Here is a 20,968-nt window from a genome sequence, read left to right on the forward strand (position 1 = left end):
AATATTCAAAACAAAAAAAGTCTGCGGAGAAACCATTACATGTTTCTCAACGGGAAGGTTGAACTAGATGGACCTAGGTCTTTTTTCAACCTTAGTAACTATGTAACTATGTAACGCTGACAGGAAACTAGCCGGGTCTTTCCCCGGGAAGGAACAACCACGGGAAAGGCAGTCTCCAGTCAAGGAGACCACCTATGCCAAACATGGTATCCATCCACAGACAGCTGTTTCGGGGTATTTGCTCCTCATCAGTGTGGAGTAGGAAACTGGCTAGTGGGAGCAATGCCTAGTAAAAGACTACATAAGCGAGGATGGTTCACCTGAGGGAGACCAACATCCAACACCGCGAAGACACCATAACATGTTTCTCAACACAGTGATTCTAGAGCAACGCCACCTGGGAAATATTCGAAACAAGAAAGCCTGTGGAGACACCATCACATGTTTCTCAACGCTGGCAGAAAACTAGCCAGGTCTTTCATTGGGGAGGACCAACCACGGGAACGGCAGTCTCCAGTCAAGGGGACCACCTATGCCAAACATGGTATCCATCCACAGACAGCTGTTTCGGGGTATTTGCCCCTCATCAGTGTGGAGTAGGAAACTGGCTAGTGGGAGCAATGCCTAGTAGAAGACTACATAAGCAAGGATGGTTGACCTTAGGGAGATCAACATTCAACACCGCGGAGACACCATCACGTGTTTCTCAACACAGTGATTCTAGAGCAATGCCCCCCTGGGAAATATTCAAAACAAGAAAGCCTGCGGAGACACCATCACATTTTTCTTAACGCTGGCAGGAAACTAGCCAGGTCTTTCACCGGGAAGGAACAAGCACGGGAAGGGCAGTCTTTTCGCACAAGTGTGGGAGCATGTTCAGTAGCCTGAACTGAGGACTTCGCCTCAGAAATGAGAATATCAGGCTGAGCATGCTCACTAGGCGAAACACTGGACTTAGGCTCTGGCTGGGGTAATCGGCACACGCATGTGCACTAGCCGTCTCTCCCCACATAGACATAGAGGAGGAAGCAGCCAGCTGGACGACCCGAGGCATGGCCAAAACTGGCGGCCGGCGCCTGAGCGTAACAGGAACCGCAGCAGGCTGCTTACAGCTATGGCGCCGCCGATTCGTAACAGTTAAGCACGGATAACATTGTCAATTTTCATCTCTATCATCTCACTGACCCCACAGAGACGTTTATTTTATCGGACCTAAATATATGCTGGATAAAAGAATAACATTCTGCAAAAACCTTCAATGCTACAATAGTTAAAAATTAAAAAAAACACAAAAACCTGGGCTGAAACAATGTTCAGTAAACATGCAACATTAAGCATGTGAATTGCAGCCTTAAGACTAGAAAAAACCAAGGAGAAAAATTGTATGAAAAATACCCTGAATATAAATAAATAAATTGCAAGTGCTTAATAACAGGGTACTTAGTGTATACATTTTTGCAAAAAGGTAAAAAGCTGTCTCACCTCGTCACGGTTTTTTACCTTTTTGCAAAAATGTATACACTAAGTACCCTGTTATTAAGCACTTGCAATTTATTTATTTATATTCAGGGTATTTTTCATACAATTTTTCTCCTTGGTTTTTTCTAGTCTTAAGGCTGCAATTCACATGCTTAATGTTGCATGTTTACTGAACATTGTCTCAGCTCAGGTTTTTGTGTTTTTTGTATGTTATCTTGCTTTATTGCAAGTTGGGGGCGCAGCCCTCCTAATACTGAGACTGAACAACTGATTGCGTCTCACTTTGCTGTGTATTTTATCTGGGACACAGCTGACCACTTGCCACCATCCACATTGGAGTTTTGACATGACACAAGTCAGGTATTGATAATGTTTTTAACTTCAGTAGGTTAGGGACTGTCTCAGATGGGTACACCGTGACGAGGTGAGACAGCTTTTTACCTTTTTGCAAAAATGTATACACTAAGTACCCTGTTATTAAGCACTTGCAATTTATTTATTTATATTCAGGGTATTTTTCATACAATTTTTCTCCTTGGTTTTTTAATAGTTGAAAATTAGGGATGATTGAATACCAAAATATCCGCTCCGAGGAATATCCGATTAATAGGTCGGCACTATTCAACTATTCGCAAATATTCAATGCGCAATGTAAGTTTATGGGAAACTCAAATAATTTCACGTTGGACCTAACGGTGAGCTGTTGTGACTGAGGAAAAGGCTGAAATGGATGGGAAAAGGCAGAAACAGTATGGGCACAGCCTGTAGAAGGTGTGTGACTGTATTTCTTATGTCTTGGAATAACGTGCTCAGAGCAGCATGTGGCTTTTACGTAGTCTCCAGAACAGCTCTCAAACCAAATCGCTTTTTTGACAAACACAATGCGGGTCTCTCCCTCTCCCCCCATCTCTCATACTCACCGATCACTGGCCAATCACCGGCACGGCGCTGCACGGCTGTCACACTGCTCTGGTGGCTTCTCCAGCTTTTGGAAATGCTGGCCGCTTATTATTCCATCTGTATTCTCTGCTTCCCCCACCCACCGGCGCCTATGATTAATTGCAATCAGATGAGCCCCCAAGCTGAGTGACAGATGTCTCACTGCAACCAGTCACAGCCGCCGATGGGCGGGTCTATGTAGTGCAGCAAAATAAATAGTTAATAAAAAATGCGTGCGGTCCCCCCCAATTTTGTTACCAACCAAAGTAAAGCCACACGGCTGAAGGCTGGTATTCTCAGGATAGGGAGCCCCATGTTATGGGGAGCCCCCCAGCCTAAAAATATCAGCCAGCAGCCACCCGGAATTGCCGCATCCATTAGATGCGACAGTCCCGGGACTCTACCCGACTCATCCAGAATTGCCCTGGTGCAGTGGCAATCGGGGTAATAAGGAGTTAATGGCAGCCCATAGCTGCCACTAAGTCCTAGGTTAATCATGATAGGCGTCTATGAGACACCCCAATGAATAACCTGTAAGTGAAAGTAAATAAACACATACACCCGAAAAAATCGTTTATTTAGAATAAAAGATAAAAAAAACCACCCTCTTTCACAACTTTATTAAAATCCCCAAATACCCCTCCAGGTCTGACGTAATCCACACGAGGTCCCACAATGCATCCAGCTCTGCTACATGAAGCTGACAAGAGCGGCCATAGAACACTGCCACTCCTATGAGCTCCATGCAGCAACTGAAGTTAGCCACGCCATCAGCGGTGACGTCACTCAGGTTACCCGCGGCACAGCTCTCAGGTGGAGGACTGCAGCTGGCCGCCGGTAACCTGAGTGATGGCACCGCTGATCGCACAGCTCACTTCAGTCACTCAGCGGATTTGCGGTGAATAAAAAATTTTGGATGAATTTTGAATGCATTTTGGATGCATTTTTGACAGTGCGGTCCCACTCGGCTCTACTACATCTCCTTAGAACGATCCCACTCGGATCTGCTACATCCCCATAGAGCATGGCTGGCTGCGAGACAGAGCCACGCGATCAGAAAGAACTCGGATGAACTTCACCCGACTTCATTGTCATCGTGCGGCTCTGTGTGTGTGTCACGGCCTGATTTGCGATCACAGATGAAGGACTCAGCATATACAGTGCAGACCAAAAGTTTGGACATACCTTCTCATTCAAAGAGTTTTCTTTTTTTCAGGACTCTGAAAATTGTAGATTCACATTGAAGGCATCAAAACTATGAATTAAAACATGTGGAATGAAATACTTAAAAAAGTGTGAAACTACTGAAAATATGTCTTATATTCTAGGTTCTTCAAAGTAGCCACCTTTTGCTTTGATTACTACTTTGCACACTCTTGGCATTCTCTTGATGAGCTTCAAGAGGTAGTCACCGGAAATGGTTTTCCAACAGTCTTGAAGGAGTTCCCAGAGATGCTTAACACTTGTTGGCCCTTTTGCCTTCACTGTGCAGTCCAGCTTACCCCAAACCATCTCGATTGGGTTCAGGTCTGGTGACTGTGGAGACCAGGTCATCTGGTGTAGCACCCCATCACTCTCCTTCTTAGTCAAATAGCCCTTACACAGCCTGGAGGTGTGTTTGGGGTCACTGTCCTGTTGAAAAATAAATGATGGTCCAACTAAGCGCAAACCGGATGGAATAGCACGCCGCTGCAAGATGCTGTGGAAGGCATGCTGGTTTTGTATGCATTCAATTTTGAATAAATCCTTAACAGTGTCACCAGCAAATCACCCCCACACCATCACACCTCCTCCTCCATGCTTCATGGTGGGAACCAGGCATGTAGAGTCCATCTGTTCACCTTTTCTACAAAGACACGATGGTTGGATCCAAAGATCTCAAATTTGGACTCATCAGACCAAAGCACAGATTTCCACTGGTCTAATGTCCATTCCTTGTATTCTTTAGCACAAACAAGTCTCTTCTGCTTGTTGCCTGTCCTTAGCAGTGGTTTCCTAGTAGCTATTTTACCATAGAGGACCTGCTGGACAAAGTCTCCTCTTAACAGTTATTCTAGAGATGAGAAGGTGTGTCCAAACATTTGGTCTGCACTGTACATTATATAGCTGATAGCTCATAGGGTGGCATGGTGGGTCAGTGGTTAGCACTGCAGTCTTGCAGAGCTGCGGTCCTGGGTTCAAATCCAAGGACCAACATCTGCGAGGAGTTTGTATGTTCTCCCCATGTTTGTGTGGGTTTCCTCCGGGTTCTCCAGTTTCCTCCTATACTCCAAAGACATACAGATAGGGAATTTAGATTTTGATCCCCAATGGGGACAGTGTTCCTGATGTGTGTAAAGCGCTGCAGAATATGTTAGCGCTATATAAAAATAAAGATTTTTTTCTTTTTATTTGATACTAAAATTGCTGTATGTATATAAAAAAAAGTTGCTAAGATACAATTCAATGCCCAGCGTCATCAATATATATATTTGTATAAAAGTAAATAATTTTAAAAAATGACGTAGCGCTCCACAGTATTTTTTATTCTCAGCGCAGATAAAGCGGACGGCTACGGGCTACCACCCCCATCTGCCTGGCTTTATGTTGGCTGGCAATTAGCATACAGGGAAGTCCATTTTATTTTAATTATTTAAAAAAAAAAAAATGTGTGGGCTCCCGCCGTATTTTGGTCGCCAGTCAGGTAAAGCCAAGCAGCTGGGGGCTGGGATTCTTGGTAGCCCCCAGCCGCCACTGGAAATGGCACATTGTTTTTAGCGCCATTTCCAGGCGCTTTACCCGTCTTATCCAGCGGCTATAAAGGCGGTGGCACACTTTGTATTCTCAGATGGTACTAAGCCCGAAATTCATGATGTCATGCCAAATTAGTCATGGCCACCATGAATTTCTAATAAACAGTAAAAAAAACAGAACACATAGAATTTTTTTTATTAGAAATAGAACAAAAAAATTTTGATATTCCATCTTTATAAAAAAAAAAACTCCTTAACCCGAAGTAGTTCACAGGGACAGCAATGTCAGCTTCATCACTCTGTACAGACACAGTCTATACAAAGCTGCTATGAGAAGCAGAGAGAGCATTGTCAGCTCCGCTACATTACTCTATACAGAGCGACAAGCAGGCTGACAGTGAGGACCTTCGATGACGTCATAATCATGTGACCAGTCTGTAAGCCAATGTCTGTACAACATTCACACCAGATTTGTCACATGGATATGACATCACGGAAGGTCTTTTAACCCGGCGGCACAGCAATGATTGGACTGGGAAGCAAAAGTGGCCGGGAGACAGAGTCTGCAGGACATGTCGTGGGACTTGTAAGTATAATGACAAAATTTATTATTAACTATATTCTTTATTTTACAGCCACCCCCCGCCCCATCCCATAACTATAAAGCCTAAGTTTGGTGATTGGATGCAAGATCGTGTTATCTCGATCTCAATCTCGATCTTTACTGAACGATCGGGCAAGGCTCCCGAATCCCGACTATTGGGGGGATTGCCCATCACTAATGGCGAAAGATGACCTGTCTATTAAGGCTAAGTTCACACGTTATATTATTTGCTATGACTTTTTTGCAGCATTTTTTTCTTGAGTTTTATGCCAATTAAAACCTAGAGGATTTAATAATTATAATGCACACAATTGTTTTTTTCCCTGACTGAAATGGAAAACTGATTTTGAAAGAAGCATATCAACTTTTTCAGCATTTTTGCAGCTTTTTTACATATTTTTTTCAACCATAAAAGCAAAGAGAATGTACAAATACATAGCAAAAATATGTGGACATAACCTAAGGGTATGTGCGCACGTTGCTTTTTACCTGCTTTTTACCTGCTTTTTTGCTGCTTTTTCTTCTGCGCTGTTTAATGCCAAAATGGATGTGTTCTTCTATTCAAGCAAAGTCTATGGGAATTTGGGTTTCTTGTTCACACTATGTTGTTCAAAATGCTGCCTTTTTGTGGCAGAACTTTGGTCAAAAACTCAGCTTTGCAGTGCAAAACCCAAATGGCAAAAACAATTGACATGTTGCTTCTTTGAAAAGCTGAGTTTTTGACCAAAGTTCTGCCACAAAAAGGCAGCATTTTGAACAACATAGTGTGAACAAGAAACCCAAATTCCCATAGACTTTGCTTGAATAGAAGAACACATCCATTTTGGCATTAAACAGCGCAGAAGAAAAAGCAGCAAAAAAGCAGGTAAAAAGTAGGTAAAAAGCAACGTGCGCACATACCCTAAGGAGTGGAGAATGTGTTTTTTTTTCCTCTTTTAATTTTGCCTTATAGAAAAGTCACTATACAGGAAAGATTTTTTCTTAACACTTTTTTACTGTAAAATCCATTTTTTATGTTTGGTTTTCTATCTTTCATTGTCAGTCCATAAAAGTGGTGTAATACTTTGACACCATTGCTCCCAACAGTGACCTGGGAGTCTAAGATGCATCCAACTGTTTTCCCCATGCTGTCTCCATTCCATTTGTTTTCATCCATTTCAGATTTTTTTTGCTCCCCCCCCAGCCATTCTGGGGTTTTATGGAAAAATGTTAAAGTGTCCCATTTTCCCATTGACTTCCATTATACTTGTTACTCACGTCTGATCCATTCGAGCGTCTGACCTGCTCAATACAAGTACTGAGCACTGGAGCATCCTAGTGCTTGCTCCTTACTAACAATGATGTGAGGCTGTAGGGTTTAAGCTTGATCCCTTATTTACAGTGAATTGTAATGTTAAGACTTATACATATTTCAGACTTTATATATAGATATGAATAGCCAAATAAGATATTGAGAAATTCCAGTGCCAGACACATTGATATGCTGACTGAGAGCCAAAGCTTTTCATCCAAAATAAACATGCAACCTTAGAAATACTTATTTTTTTATTTGAGTGGGTAAAAATATAGACAAACACTCTAAATTATTGAGAAATCCTTTAAAATGAGTGGATGTTATAAAAGTGGCAAATTGCACTGGAGAATTTTGAATTAACATCCATGGTTTTAAAATATGATGTTCAACAAGCTAATATAGGTGTGATAGTCAGATGTCCACATACATTGGCCATGTATTGTATTTTCTCAAACAGAATTATCAGGTTTTATTTTTCCCTAAAATTAAGAATATTATTATTATTTATTATTATAGCGCCATTAATTCTATGGCGCTTTACAAGTGAGAAAGGGTATACATAAAAACAAGTACAACAATCATTAACAGTACAAAACAGACTAGAACAAGAGGAGAGAGGACCCTGCCCGCGAGGGCTCACAGTCTACAGGAGATGAATAGTGTTTTGTTTTTATAAGAGACTATTTGTCTCTGTCAATGTTTTTAAATACAAAGCTTGTCATTTTAAATATTTTTCATTAATCTCTTTCTAATATGTATGTGGGGTTTCTTGTATTTTTATGTTTCTTGTCCCTTGTGTCTGGGATAACCATCCTTACATGTGCATTGGCATCTAATTATTACTAGTGTTGAGCGAGTACGCTTGTCACTACTCGGTACTCGCACAAGTATCACTGTACTCGGGCTACTCGGTGGGGACCGAGTAATCTCGCGATACTCGTGCTGTACTCGTGGTCTTCATCCCTGCATGTTGGCGCTCTTTTGAGAGCCAGCCCTCATGCAGGGATTGGCTGGCAGACCACTGCAATGCCACAGCCCTGTTAGTTGTGGAATTGCAGTGATCGGCCGGCCTGCACAGCGTGACCGAGCCTTTATACCGGCGGGCGCGCTGTGCTCTGCTAACAGCCATCCAGACAGTCAGTGCAGGGAGAGTGTTGCTGCTTCAGGGAAAGGTTTGCGGCCCTCTATAGTTATTTCCGTAGCAGGGCTGCAAACAGTGTGACCAGAAGTCCTTCTCAGGACTATTATAGTTGTACACAGGCAGGCAGGGTATAGCCAGGTCGGAGTACAGGAGCAGAGTCCTTCTCAGGACTATTGTTGCTGTATAAAGGCAGGGCAGGCAGGGTATAGCCAGGTCGGAATACAGGCTAGTGACCAGAAGAGTCCTTCTCAGGACTATTGTAGCTGTATACAGGCAGGCAGGCAGGCAGGGTATATAGCCATTCCTAGTGGTGACCGTATACCAGCCTTCATCACCATATCTGGGGCTGGTGTACACAGTCTAAAACAGTCCTGTTAGTGTAAGACTTCTCAGTAATTGTCGCTCCTAAAAACCTGTTAGGTTCTTAGTGCGTCCGTGCTTGCATTTAAAAACCGCACGTGTGTGCCTGTCGGTGGCAGCGTACAGGTGCACTTGTGTGTGTTTTGCACAAACTAGGATACAACGCACAAGTCTAGTGAATACACGTCAGCACAGCATTGCAAAATGTGCAAGGGCGTTGGCAACGAACAAGGAAGTGGACGTGATGGTGGTGCAGGCAGAGGCCGAGATCGTGAGCAAGCTCTAATTTCGCCACAACAAAGGGCCACATCTACTCGCTCGCACGTCCTGTCCCAAATTCTTGGGGACCGCAGTAGTACACCGCTCTTGAACCAAGACCAGTGTCAACAGGTTGTTAGTTGGATAGCGGATAATGCTTCCAGTCAGATTGGCACCACCACAAACACTCTGTCTTCCACATGGTCAAGTGGCAGTAGCCGTGATACTGCACTGCACATTTCCGAACCTGATCCTCCTTCCTACCACAAGGCTGAGTACACGTCCACGGACATTACTGATCCCACACTTGGACACTCGGAAGAGCTGTTCACGTTTCCATTCGCACATTCTGGCCTCTCGCCAGCTCCTGTTGAAGTGGGTCATGAGGAAATCGTATGTACAGATGCCCAAATATTTGAGCAGCCACGTTCTCACGAAGTTGGTAATGTGTCTCAACAAGGGGTGGACGATGATGAGACACAATTGTCAGGAAGTCAGGAGGAGGAGCGGAAGAGGAAGACGACGTGGTGGATGATCCAGTAACTGACCCAACCTGGCAGGAGGATATGCAGAGCGAGGACAGCAGTGCACAGGGGGAGGGAGGCGTAGCCTCCCAACAGGCAGTAAGAAGCAGGGTGGTGGCCCCAGGCAGAAGTCAGGCAACCGTTCCCCGGAACAACAACACGACACAAGGTGCCTGTACAAATGTTTGGTCTTCCCGAGTCTGGCAGTTTTTTAAGTTGGCTCCAGATGATTCTAAAAAGGCCATTTGCAACACCTGCCGTGCAAGCATCAGCAGGGGTACCAAAACTAGCAGCCTGACCACCACCAGCATGATCAGGCACATGTCAGCCAAGCACCCGACTTTGTGGGAGGTACAACAGAGTCGAGGAGCAGTGCTTGCTGATGTCACTGCTACGTCTTCGCTTGTTGTGCATGCGAGCCAATCCCCTGTCCATGCTGCCTGCGAACAAGCCTCTTCCAGCCCTGCACCTGCAGTTGCCTACGCAGAAATAACACCATCATCAAGCACGTCCTTGTCCCAGCGTAGCGTTCAGTTATCCATTCAGCAAACCTTTGAACACAGGCGCAAATATACTGCCAACGCCCCACATGCCACACTTCTAAATGCTAACATTTCGCGACTGCTTGCGCTGGAAAAGTTGCCTTTTAGGCTGGTGAAGACAGAAGCATTCCACGACCTGATGGCAGCAGCTGTCCCACGTTACTCGGTCCCCAGCCGCCACTATTTCTTCCGGTGTGCCGTCCCCGCATTGCATAACTACGTGTCACAAAACATCACACGTGCCCTGAACAATGCTGTTTCAGCCAAAGTCCACCTAACCACAGACACATGGACAAGTGCTTGTGGGCAAGGCCGCTACATATCGTTGACGGCACACTGGGTTAATATTGTGGAAACTGGGACCCAGTCTGAGCGAGGGACGGAACACGTCCTTCCCACACCAAGGTTTGCCGGCCCTACCTCAGTCAGGGTTTCACCCACACTCTACAGCTCCGGAATGTCATGCTCCTCAGACCCCTCCTCCTCCTGCGCATCCTCATCCAGTTTACCCTCCACACCAGTCCCAAGCTGGAAGCACTGCAGCACTGCCTCGGCGAAGCGGCAACAGGCTGTGCTGAAGATAATCTGCATAGGTGACAAACCCCACAATGCAGAAGAGGTGTGGACAGCTCTGAAACAGCAGGCAGATCACTGGCTCACACCTCTGAACCTAAAGCCAGGAAAGGTCGTGTGTGGCAATGGCCGGAACCTGGTGGCGGCTTTGAGGTGAGGCCAGCTGACACATGTTCCATGCGTGGCCCATGTGCTCAACCTCGTGGTTCAGCGGTTTCTAAAGTCATACCCAGAGCTGTCTGATCTGCTGGTAAAAGTTCGCCGCCTGTCTGCACATTTTCGAAAGTCACCTACTGCTTCAGCCGGCCTTGCCGGCTTTCAGCGCCGTTTGCATCTTCTGGCTCACAGACTGGTGTGTGATGTCCACACGCGTTGGAATTCAACTTTGCACATGTTGGTCAGGATATGTGAGCAGAAGAGGGCAGTTGTTGAGTACCTGCATCACCTAAGCCGTCGGGAAATGGGTCAAACTCCACACATAACACCTGAGGAGTGGAGATGGATGTCCGACCTATGTACCATTCTCCAAAACTTTGAGGACTCCACCAAGATGGTGAGTGGGGATGACGCCATTATTAGCGTCACCATACCGCTTCTCTGCCTTCTAAAACAGTCTTTGCTCAAAAACAAACATGATGCATTGCAGGCGGAGCGCGATGAGTTGGAGCAAGAAACAGTAGTGGGTGTGGGTGATAACACACAGCCGAGCCTCGTCTCATCACAACGTGCAGTGGAGGACTATGACGAGGAGGAGGATGAAGACATGGAGCAACTCTCCGGCCAAATTGAGGATATGACATGCACACCAGTCATATCCTCGGTTCAGCGTGGCTGGCCAGAGGACAGGGTAGATGAGGACGAGGAGGAGGACAGCATGTTTAGTCATCGTGTTGGTCAGGATACTGAAGTACTGGCTGTTAAGAGTCTGGCGCACATGGCTGACTTTATGGTAAGCTGCCTGTCTTGTGACCCTCGCGTTAAGAACATCTTGGCTGACAATCATTACTGGTTGGTAACACTGTTAGACCCACGCTACAAGGAGAACTTTATGTCTCTTATTCCCGAGGCGGAGAGGTCAGCCAAAATGCAGCAGTTCCGGAAGGCCATAGTCACGGAAGTAGGCAAAACATTCCCCTCACAAAACGCTAGTGGCATAGGTCAGGAATCAGTGGACAACCAAGGCGTACAGCCGAGAGGGGCACAAGTCCAATCCGCCAGAGGTAGGGGAACAGTCTTTAAGATGTGGGACAGTTTTCTCAGCCCCTCACGTACCACAGCCCCTGAGGTGCGGGGTAGTGCCACAAGAAATCCTAAGTTTGCCCAGATGCTCAAGGAGTACCTTGCAGATCGAACAACTGTACTCCGACATTCCTCTGTGCCTTACAATTATTGGGTATCCAAGCTGGACACGTGGCATGAATTGGCTCTCTACGCCTTGGAAGTCCTGGCCTGCCCTGCCGCTAGCGTTTTGTCAGAGCGTGTTTTTAGTGCCGCAGGTGGAATCATTACAGATAAACAAACCCGCCTGTCAACTAAAAATGCTGACAGGCTGACTCTGATCAAGATGAACAAGGGTTGGATTGGGCCAGACTTCACCACACCACCAGCAAATGAGAGCGGAATTTAACGTTTGTAACGGGAATTTGCCAAATACCTACACTCACCCATGGGTACACACTTCTAGACTTTGGATAATCGCTGGACTGCTCCTCCTTCTCCTCATGCGCCACCATGATGACCGTTACAATAGTTAGGCCGTTGTTTCAGGTATACCCCCAGTGGTAAATTTTTTCGCCCATTCTTTCAGAATGGACATTACAACGACAGGAGACCCGCTCCTTTGCAATGGGAACAATGTTTTGAGGCCCTCATGCACGTCTCTATCCAGGGACAATGTGGAGCCTCCCAATTTTTGGCTGCCCTGCCAAAGGGCTATACTACAAAAGACCCACTTCCTTACAATGGGCACTTCTGGTTTACAGGCCCTCATGCCGTCTCTATCCAGGGACAATGTGGAGCCTCCCAATTTTTGGCTGCCCTGCCAAAGGGCTATACTACAAAAGACCCACTTCCTTACAATGGGCACTTCAGGTTTAAAGGCCATCATGCACGTCTCTATCCAGGGACAATGTGGAGCCTCCCAATTTTTGGCTGCCCTGCCAAAGGGCTATACTACAAAAGACCCACTTCCTTACAATGGGCACTTCAGGTTTACAGGCCATCATGCACGTCTCTATCCAGGGACAATGTGGAGCCTCCCAATTTTTGGCTGCCCTGCCAAAGGGCTATACTACAAAAGACCCACTTCCTTACAATGGGCACTTCTGGTTTACAGGCCATCATGCACGTCTCTATCCAGGGACAATGTGGAGCCTCCCAATTTTTGGCTGCCCTGCCAAAGGGTTATACTACAAAAGACCCAATTCCTTACAATGGGCACTTCAGGTTTACAGGCCATCATGCACGTCTCTATCCAGGGACAATGTGGAGCCTCCCAATTTTTGGCTGCCCTGCCTAAGGGCTATACTACAAAAGACCCACTTCCTTACAATGGGCACTTCTGGTTTACAGGCCCTCATGCACGTCTCTATCCAGGGACAATGTGGAGCCTCCCAATTTTTTGCTGCCCTGCCAAAGGGCTATACTACAAAAGACCCACTTCCTTACAATGGGCACTTCAGGTTTACAGGCCATCATGCACATCTCTATCCAGGGACAATGTGGAGCCTCCCAATTTTTGGCTGCCCTGCCAAAGGGCTATACTACAAAAGACCCACTTCCTTACAATGGGCACTTCAGGTTTACAGGCCCTCATGCACATCTGTATGCAGGCGCATTGGTGAACCTCACAATTTTGGACTGCCCTGGCAAAGGAAAATACTACAAAGACTCACTTCCTCAAAATGGGCACATTAGACTCAAGAGGCCTTCATGTACGTCTCTTCTCAGGGACATCGGAGTGCCACACAATGTTTTCACGTAAAATCTTTCATGTAATCTCCAAAAGTAACATACACCAGCTCTATCTCACTATTGGGTATGTGCCCTTAACATTTCCGCCATGAAAATTCATTTTGGTGTCATTTTGGAAGGTTTTCTGTTGAGTCCGTAAAAATGGCGTAAAACGAGGACAAAATTGTTCACAACTGTGACTTTTGAGTGATAAATGCTTCAAGGGATCTTCCCCATGCTGTTGCCATGTCATTTGAGCACTCTTCTGAGACTTTTGTGACATTTTTAGGGTTTCTACATGCTGCCGGGGGTCATTTCAGAAAAATACTTGGGTCTCCCATAGGATAACATTGGGGTCGGTGCTCGGGTTGAGTACACGAGTATCTTGGGATGCTCGGCCCGAGCCTCGAGCACCCGAGCTTTTTAGTACTCGCTCATCACTGATTATTACCTTTGGGAGAATTTGCCTTCATAGAAGGTTATTTCTACTTTTCATATTTATTTCACCAAATTAGATTTTTTTTTCAAAAGGTTTCTTTGAATATACCATAAACAGTGCAAGGCTATAAATACATAAAATAACCATGTAATTCATAAAAAATGTATTAAACAAAATGCACAATAATAATAGGGACCGTGTGTCCTTAAGTGATACATTTTTAAATTACTTTGAAACTTAATGTGTTCTATTTACTAGGAAACAGCAATAAGAAGTTTCATTAAAATCAATAACGCAAGATATTTCAGTTTTTATGCTCAGGAAATTAGATTGCTTATGTCCTGATCCCTGTAATTGCTTTCAATACAGTTCAAAAACAGTGTATAAATCATGTTATTTTTTATTGGTTTGTGAGTACTTAAGGAAATTATTCTGTAGTAATATATATTTATATATATATATATATATATATATATACCGTTCACCTTTTCTACAAAGACACGGTGGTTGGATCCAAAGATCTCAAATTTGAACTCATCAGACCAAAGCACAGATGGTCCACTGGTCTAATGTCCATACCATGTGTTCTTTAGCCGAAACAAGTCTCTTCTGCTTGTTGCCTGTCCTTAGCAGTGGTTTCCTAGAAGCTATTTTACCATGAAGGCCTGCTGCACAAAGTCTCCTTTTAATAGTTGATCTAGAGATGAGAGGGTGTGTCCAAATTTTTGGTCTATACTGTATATATATATATGTGTGTGTGTATATATATATATATATATATATATATATATATATCAATATATACACAGTATAGACCAAAAATTTGGACACACCTTCTCATCTCTAGATCAAATATTAAGAGGAGACTTTGTGCAGCAGGCCTTCATTGTAAAATAGCTTCTAGGAAACCATTGCTAAGGACAGGCAACAAGCAGAAGAGACTTGTTTGGGCTAAAGAACACAAGGTATGAACATTAGACCAGTGGACCATCTGTGCTTTGATCTGATGAGTCCAAATTTGAGATCTTTGGATCCAACCACCGTGTCTTTGTAGAAAAGGTGAACGGATGGACTCTACATGCCTGGTTCCCACCATGAAGCATGGAGGAGGTGGTGTGATGGTGTGGGGGTGATTTGCTGGTGACACTGTTGGGGATTTATTCAAAATTGAAGGCATACAGAACCAGCATGCCTACCACAGCATCTTGCAGCGGCGTGCTATTCCATCCGGCTTGCATTTAGTTGGACCGTCATATATTTTTCAATAGGACAATGACCCCAAACACAACTCCAGGCTGTGTAAGGGCTATTTGACTAAGAAGGAGAGTGATGGGGTGCTACGCCAGATGACCTAGCCTCCACAGTCACCAGACCTGAACCCAATCAAGATGGTTTGGGGTGAGCTGGACCGCAGAGTGAAGGCAAAAGGGCCAACAAGTGCTAAGCATCTCTGGGAACTCCTTCAAGACTGTTGGAAGACCTGTATGAAGACTGTATATATATATGTATATACTGTATATATATATATATATATATATATATATATATACTCACTGAGGGCTATAGAAGCCAGTAAGAGGCAAAACAGAAGCATGATCCAACACGTTTTAAAGGCATTCAGACTTTCTTCAACAGGGAAGAAGTGAAATTTTGCACAGGTCACCAATCTGTCTAAAACCAGCTAAGCTGAGTATGTGTCACATCCCCATCAGAGTCCGCTCCTGCGACTTCTGCTTCAATTACCTGGCGGTGCTTTGTTCTCACTGTGGATACTGCTGGTGATAGGAGAGACATCAGTGCTAGTGGCTCTGGTGGGCACAGGCTCCACTCATCAACTAAGCTAGGTTTCCCTGGGACAGGCAGTACCACTGGCTGACTGTAGGTGGCATGTGTCTTTCAGCTGAAGTTACCACCATTCAGCTACAGCTAATAGGAAGACACCACACCTTTCTAATTCCCCCTTTTGTCTTCTGGTCACTGCCAGAAATCGTTCCTTTATTTCTGGTTACCATCCCGCTCTGTTCTGTATTGTGATTCCTGTGTTTTGACCTCTGCCTGTTCTCTGACTACCCTCCTGCCTGCTGTTTTTGTACCTCGCTACCCGAATTTAGATTTGACCTCTGCCTGGTTTTCTGATTACATCCTTGCTTGCCTGATGTTGTCCCGGTTCTGAATTTCCTTGTTTGACCTTGCCTGACTACTACTCTCATCCGACTGCAGCCTACCACAGGTAGTAATTCCAAATCCCTGTATAGGGGTTAAAGGTTTTCAGGATTCTCGGGGTCCTGCTTTGCAAGTGGCTTTCCTCTAGTCTGTCTGTTGTGAATGTCATCCGAGTGGGTGCTGGTGTGGAGCTCCCTCTGGTGGCCAGGAATGGTAATGAAGCTGAGTCTGAATCTGTGACTCAAACAGGTGTTGGAATTAATTAGGAATCCAGGAAGTCCTATTGCAGACCAGCCTGGTGTATATAGGTGAGCAGTTTCTGCTTGGCTGCTGCCGGTGATAAATGTTTGCTTCTGCCGCTTGCAGTTTATCCTTCAGTTTCCTATATTTATTCTGCGCCAGAATTAACTCCAGGTAAGTCTGCAGGTTTTCTTTGCTTAATTGGTGGTTTTGCACCTACGAGTGTTTGTGGGTTTTTTTCCATTTTGTTCTGTGTTTATTTTCTTGTATGTGAGGATCTGGCTCTCTGCTATTTTTGAGAGGGCAATTCCTTCAGCAAGAAAGGGAGTTTCTACCTGTTCTGATATTGATTATTTGCACTTTTGAATATTATTTGTTCTGTGATTTTGTTTCTTCCCATTATATCTGCAGTTCTGTTTAAAGTGTCTGGCACAAGAGTACCTGATATAGTGGGGGAAGACCGTGTCGTCTTAGAGCTTTTTTCTATCAGGAGTTTGGTATTTTTGCAGGGTTTTTTACTGGCCGCAATCAGTTATCTTTCCTGTCCTGTTGGATCTAGTAAGTCGGGCCTCACTTTCGCTAATCTATGTTTCTATCTGTGTATTGTGTTTTCTTAGATCACCATCGTTACATGTTGGGGGCTTGCTATTCCTTTGGGGACTGCTCCGAGGCAAGTTAGGATTCCTTATTTTTATCTTTGAGGTGTAGCAAGTTTCTCCGTCAGTGACGAGGTGTCTAGGTGTGCTAGGAACATCCCACTCCTACTCCTAGTCTTGTCCGATAGATAGGGGATTGCGGTCAGCTCAGTTTCCAACTACTCTTGTAGTTTTTGTTTTTTCCTGATTAATGGGATTTTTTGTGATCGTCCACGGTTACCAGTTCATAACACCTGTCCGTTACAGTCAGTCTGACTCTGTGGTTCCAGGCAGGCGTTACAGTATGTGTCTGATTGCTGCTTTAAGCCTATTTAATTTTTTTTCTTTAAAGTCAAACAACCTCATCAATATGAAAATTAGTATATTTACATGCATTTATGTTTTACATGTTTTTCATCATCCACAGGGAATATGTATAATCTGCACTTTTCGTTGGCTTTTAAAACATATTAGAGAAACATGGCTCGCCAATATTGGAGTGACAATGAGAACTATATCTTTCCTGCTTATGGCTTTCTCAACAACAAAGTGGATGGTATTTCTAAGTAAGAATTATTATTTTTTATTTACTATACGTTACAGTAGAATGTCCCCTTAAAGATCATGGAGATTCAGGAGCAAGGAGCAACTGTAAAAGACACTCAAGCTCTTAGTATTGAAGGCAAATCAACTTAGCCTTATAACTGTACATGCAACAATGAATAGGTTTTTTCTGTACAGTTTAGAATGGATTATTATGAGTTTTCTTTTTCCATTGATATTGATTGCTTGGTCACTGGGTGCAAGGAAGGTGCAAAGGTTGCCCGGTCTAAATGCACCAATATTAACTTTGCAGTTCACTTGGGAGGCTGAATTTGCCTTGTAGCTAGAGTTAACATCTCAGTCTCAGTTACATGATAAATCAATAAACAGAACAAAAAAAACCTGTAGTTTCTAAATTCCATCTAATAATTAAAAGATACATCCCATATATTAAAAAAATTAGACCTGAAATGGAAATGAATGTAATTATATGAATGAATAACAGTATATGACTTAGGACCCAAAAATCAAAAAAAGGAGCAAAAAATATTTGAACAACCAAATTAAAAAGTATGCAAATTGAGTCTTCTTGTAGAGAGTAACATGCCTGGAATGCCAGTGTAAGGAGGCCTATAAGCCAAGCAATACTTCTCTTGGAAAGTAAATATACAAATTGCCTCTTCAGAGAGGAAAAGGGCTTGAACAATAGTACCACCTATTGGAAGTAGCAATCCTAAAAGTCAACATTCACCCTTAGGATTTTTTAAATTGCTACTTCCAATTGGTAGCAGTAGTGTTCTAGTCCCCTTCCTCTCTGAAGAGGCAATTTTCATATTTAATTTTCCAGACACGTATTGCTTGGTTTAGAAGCCTCCTTACACTGGCATGTCAAGTATGTTCCTCTGGACAAGGAGACATGTTACCACTTAAACTCTAAATGAAATAGAAAACTATTCTAAAACTGCATTTATAAAAAAAAGATTGCCTTGGCATGAATTGGATAAAGGGGTTTTAAGAGCTAAATTATTGATTACCTACATTTAGGTCCAGTGCCTGCTGGAAATTCTTCATGTATGGAGCTAGAACACCATAGCTCTTTGATTGATGGCATGCATGTAGAGGTGCAGTACTTAAGAATGGCTACTACACCATGCAATGAGCTTTCAATTCCCAACTCTGTATACAATTTATTTGTTGCGCCCATAATACTTAGTAATGGCTGATCATTGGGAATGCTACGTCTCAGATCCTCAACCAAACTGATTTTAAAGATCTATCATAAGAATATATCATTGTGGATTAGATGCTGTGTAACTCCACCAAGTAGAAAGGATAGATATCTAATTTCCGTTTAGATAAAATATGAAGATAGATAAACTGAACTGAAACTGCAAGAGACTTTTTTAGGGTAACCCAAGAAAAAAGTCCATTATATTTATTTCACAAGTCTTAGGCCTCTTTTCTCCTAGAAGACTCTAAAGCAATACAGTCATAATAGCTTTCTGATGTTCGTTGATGTCAAACCTTTAATTTTTATGACCTCTTTTTGCTATATTAAGGCTGGTTAATGGTGGGTGAATTTATGGCAGTAAATTTTAGGCATGCAGCTTCTTTTAAGGTGGTAATCATTCTTTTAGCTTCTCTTCTAAGCGTTTGTGCTGACATCAGCTTTGTGACAATGTATCATTGTTTCTCAATCATGAATATTGCTGAGTTGATAATCAGTCTGGCTAATAAAATGAAAATATGACCTTGTATAAAAGAAACGTCTGCTGTAAATTGAAACATTTGGTGGAACCATAAGCTATACTAAATGGATCACAATTTTAGAATATAAATTCTAAACTTAATTACAAAAATCTGTATAAGTACAGTATATAATAGTATTTTTGATACATAGCTAATTTAAAGACTAGCTACATTTTATAATTTATTGATATCATTTTTATTAAAGAATTTTCATACAAACAATCAAAGCAAAACAAAACGAACAGTAACATTATACAGGATACTCAATACATAGCAATATATGTAGACGTTAATGTATCAAGTGAGTAAACCATCTTACCTAAGGGAAAGGTTGAGGGGGAAAGGAAGGGATGGGATGAAGGGAAAAACACTTTATTGGGGATGAGAGGAAAAGAGGGAAGAGAGTGGGAAAGGGTAAGAAACAAAAGAGAACTTATATAATAATTCAAGTATACAGTATATACATAAAGAAGATAAAATGCTGAACATACAAAAGTCAAATTCCAGGCATACAAGTGTCAATTTTCAAGGATTGTGACATTTAAATCAGACGATTAAGCACATGGACCAGAGGCTATAAAGAATTTTCTTTGTAAGAAAGCCATATTTTATAATTTAGGACCAGATGACATATCATTTGGTAAAATCAAAGATCAAGAATAGCATAATATACACGATTATTAATTATTACTGATCTGATTGACAATAAACTCAGCAATTTTTTAATTTAGTGGATTTACTAGTTTTCTAATATTCTTCAAATAATAATGATTTATATTTATTATTGGTCAATTATTTTCTATTGCATTATGTTTCTTACAGGTGGTATAATGCATGCTCCAAGTGGATATTCTATAGCTGTGTTAAGATCGATATCTTCAAAAATTGCATATCCAAATGAGCAAGGTAAAAGAAAATACAAGAACTTGAATTATTTTGTTACTTTGCATAAAAAATAAAATACTTATTTAAAATATACAGTATTTGTGCACATTTCCACTATACAAACACAAATAGTTTTTTTAATTAAAACAGATTCTCAGTATTTCACTTATTTATGAAAAAAGGGATTTACATTTCTGCAATCATAATTTGTTGCTTTAAAACATGAAAAAATTGTCCATTCTAAACTTTAAAATAATTAATTTGAAATGGCAATTGAACATAGCATCTAAAACTTTATATCAGCATTATCAGAATTATCCCAATCCTGCCCGATAGAGCAGAGTAATACCTCTATATTACAGCCTACAACCGCAGAGACACAAATCCTTCACTATGCTATCACTATGATGAACTGCTACCTCAATTAGTGGGAATCGTGTATCCTCCATGACATTATAGTATGTGAAGGGGTGCTATATATGTCAAGAAGTGCTATGTATTTATAGCATATAATACTCATTCTACAACACAACAATGATCAAAACCATTCCTACATATTACCGTAAGCAGGACCTATTAAAAGCAGAACCAGTCATCGGTTATTCTGTCTGTAAAGAAGTAGAGATACCAACCCTCTCTCAGCCCTATTGAATAGAGATTAGTTGATCTAGCGAGATTCCAATTGGCCAAAAAATCAGATTTTAATGGAGAATTCAATTCTTTGAAAATTTACTCAATGTGAATTGAAGGTTCGTTGTTATATGCTGGGTTCTGGAGAGACTACTGGACATAATAAAGAAAAGATGTAGTTAAAACAGAACAAATAATACTCACCCCTCACTGTTCACTTCTGATGTGGTCTTTCTGTCCTCCATACTGTCCTCAGCTCCTTTTTTTTCCAGTAAAATGCATGGAA

General features: G+C 42.7%; 1 protein-coding gene across 1 annotated transcript in view; it reads left to right on the forward strand.

The window, feature by feature from the left end:
• Window positions 1–20,968, forward strand: part of LOC142295074 (proton-coupled folate transporter-like) — a 541,653-nt gene that overhangs the window by 313,931 nt on the left and 206,754 nt on the right. The window contains exons 4-5 of the mRNA XM_075338144.1: window positions 17,303–17,441; window positions 19,990–20,073. Coding sequence (XP_075194259.1) covers window positions 17,303–17,441; window positions 19,990–20,073 — 223 coding nt within the window. The remainder of the gene's footprint in view (window positions 1–17,302; window positions 17,442–19,989; window positions 20,074–20,968) is intronic.

This window comes from Anomaloglossus baeobatrachus, chromosome 3, assembly GCF_048569485.1.
Source record: "Anomaloglossus baeobatrachus isolate aAnoBae1 chromosome 3, aAnoBae1.hap1, whole genome shotgun sequence".
Lineage (NCBI taxonomy): Eukaryota > Metazoa > Chordata > Amphibia > Anura > Aromobatidae > Anomaloglossus > Anomaloglossus baeobatrachus.